Source organism: Papilio xuthus, unplaced genomic scaffold (assembly GCF_000836235.2).
Source record: "Papilio xuthus unplaced genomic scaffold, Pxut_1.1 DF826098.1, whole genome shotgun sequence".
Taxonomy (NCBI): Eukaryota; Metazoa; Arthropoda; class Insecta; order Lepidoptera; family Papilionidae; genus Papilio; species Papilio xuthus.
Genome location: NW_013532551.1, coordinates 2,476 through 3,971, shown reverse-complemented (window position 1 = coordinate 3,971; position 1,496 = coordinate 2,476). Strand labels below are relative to the sequence as shown.

Sequence of the window (1,496 nt, the reverse complement as noted above, 5' to 3'; positions counted from 1 at the left end):
GTCCTGACAGACAGACGGACTACAAAGTGATCCTATAAGGGTTCCGTTTTCTTTCTATGAGGTACGGAAATCTAAAATTAAACTTACCTACTGTTCCATTTCATAGCGTCGTACTAAAATGTCTTGACAAACCCGCAAAGGGTTTAAAAACACTTTTATAGTAAATTTGTACAGTGTTCCTTGTTTATAAAAATAATTAAAAAAACTATGACAAACTTCGTAGTCGTCAACTACACACATCCCCCTGAGAGGCTGAAGCCTACCCAACATTTTAACAGTGGTAGCCACCTGGTACCAATATTTCATACACTAAGCTCTAAGCTATTGAGAATTATGGTTTACGATAGTGGAAATGAGGGATTCGAACCCTCGAATGTCCGTAACCTTAACCACTAAGCAATTGGTGAATGAAATTTACAATTCCGTTAACCTTGTTTAACTAGTAGATAAATTAGTAAGTGCTTGATAGTGTTTAAATGTTGTTAACTATAAATTCCTTTAGCTACAAATCACACTAACAAAGTTTTGATAGCTCAGAGTAGAGTTCACTTACTGGCAACTTTACATTTAATTTGTTAACTACTGATTTAATATTAATAATAACTAACCCAATGAGTTGTCCATTGCAACGTAGATTTTACGTTTGAATGCAAACAATTCTTCTTCTGCTAGCTCTACAGCCCTTTGTGGGCCTTGGCTTGGTCCAGCAACTTTTTCCACCTCGGTCTATCTCTGGCCACGGACTTCCAGTTTGCTATGCCCACTTTTTTTGCGTCCTTATTAACGCCGTCTATCCATCGGAGCTTTGGTCTCCCTCGACTTCGACGACCTTCGGGATTACTCGCCATAACATTCTTAGGGACTCTGGCTTCATCCATCCGCTCCACGTGGCCGGCCCATCTAAGCCTGTTCAACTTGATGTGTCCCGCCACGTTCAGCTCCTTGTACAAGTCATAGAGCTCTTGGTTGTACCGGCTTCGCCATTGGTTGTCTTCGCACACGGCACCAAAAATACGCCTGAGAATTTTCCGCTCGAACACCAGCAATGCATTCTCATCGCCTTTACTGAGAACCCAAGTCTCGGAACCATAGATTAGTACAGGCCTCAGAAGTGTTTTATACAGTAGTAGTTTAATTTTTCGGGTTAGAAGTTTAGAACGAAAATATCTTAAAAGGCTGAAATAGCATTTATTTGCCGCCATTATTCGTCTTCTGATCTCTACAGATATTTCGTTCTCCCTCGTCACCATTGAACCCAGATAGACAAAACTATCCACTACCGCAAAGTTATGTTCCCCTATGGTTACAACTTTTTCATTGATGTCAGGTGTTGATCTTGAAGCATGCATGTATGTCGTTTTTTCTGCATTTACCGTCAAACCTGCTCCATTGGATGCTTCTTCGAGAGCAAGATAAGCACTTTCCATTTCGGGCCCTGACCTGGCTATGATATCTATATCATCTGCGTAGCCCAGTAGTTGAACGGATTTATAAAA

General features: G+C 40.7%; 1 protein-coding gene across 1 annotated transcript in view; it reads right to left on the bottom strand.

Moving 5' to 3' along the window:
* Positions 1-666: 666 nt before the first annotated feature.
* Positions 667-1,496, bottom strand: part of LOC106123612 (uncharacterized) — a 3,298-nt gene continuing 2,468 nt past the window's right edge. Inside the window, exon 2 of the mRNA XM_013320027.1 lies at positions 667-1,478. Within this exon, the coding sequence (XP_013175481.1) occupies positions 675-1,478 (804 nt within the window). The 3' untranslated portion in view covers positions 667-674. The remainder of the gene's footprint in view (positions 1,479-1,496) is intronic.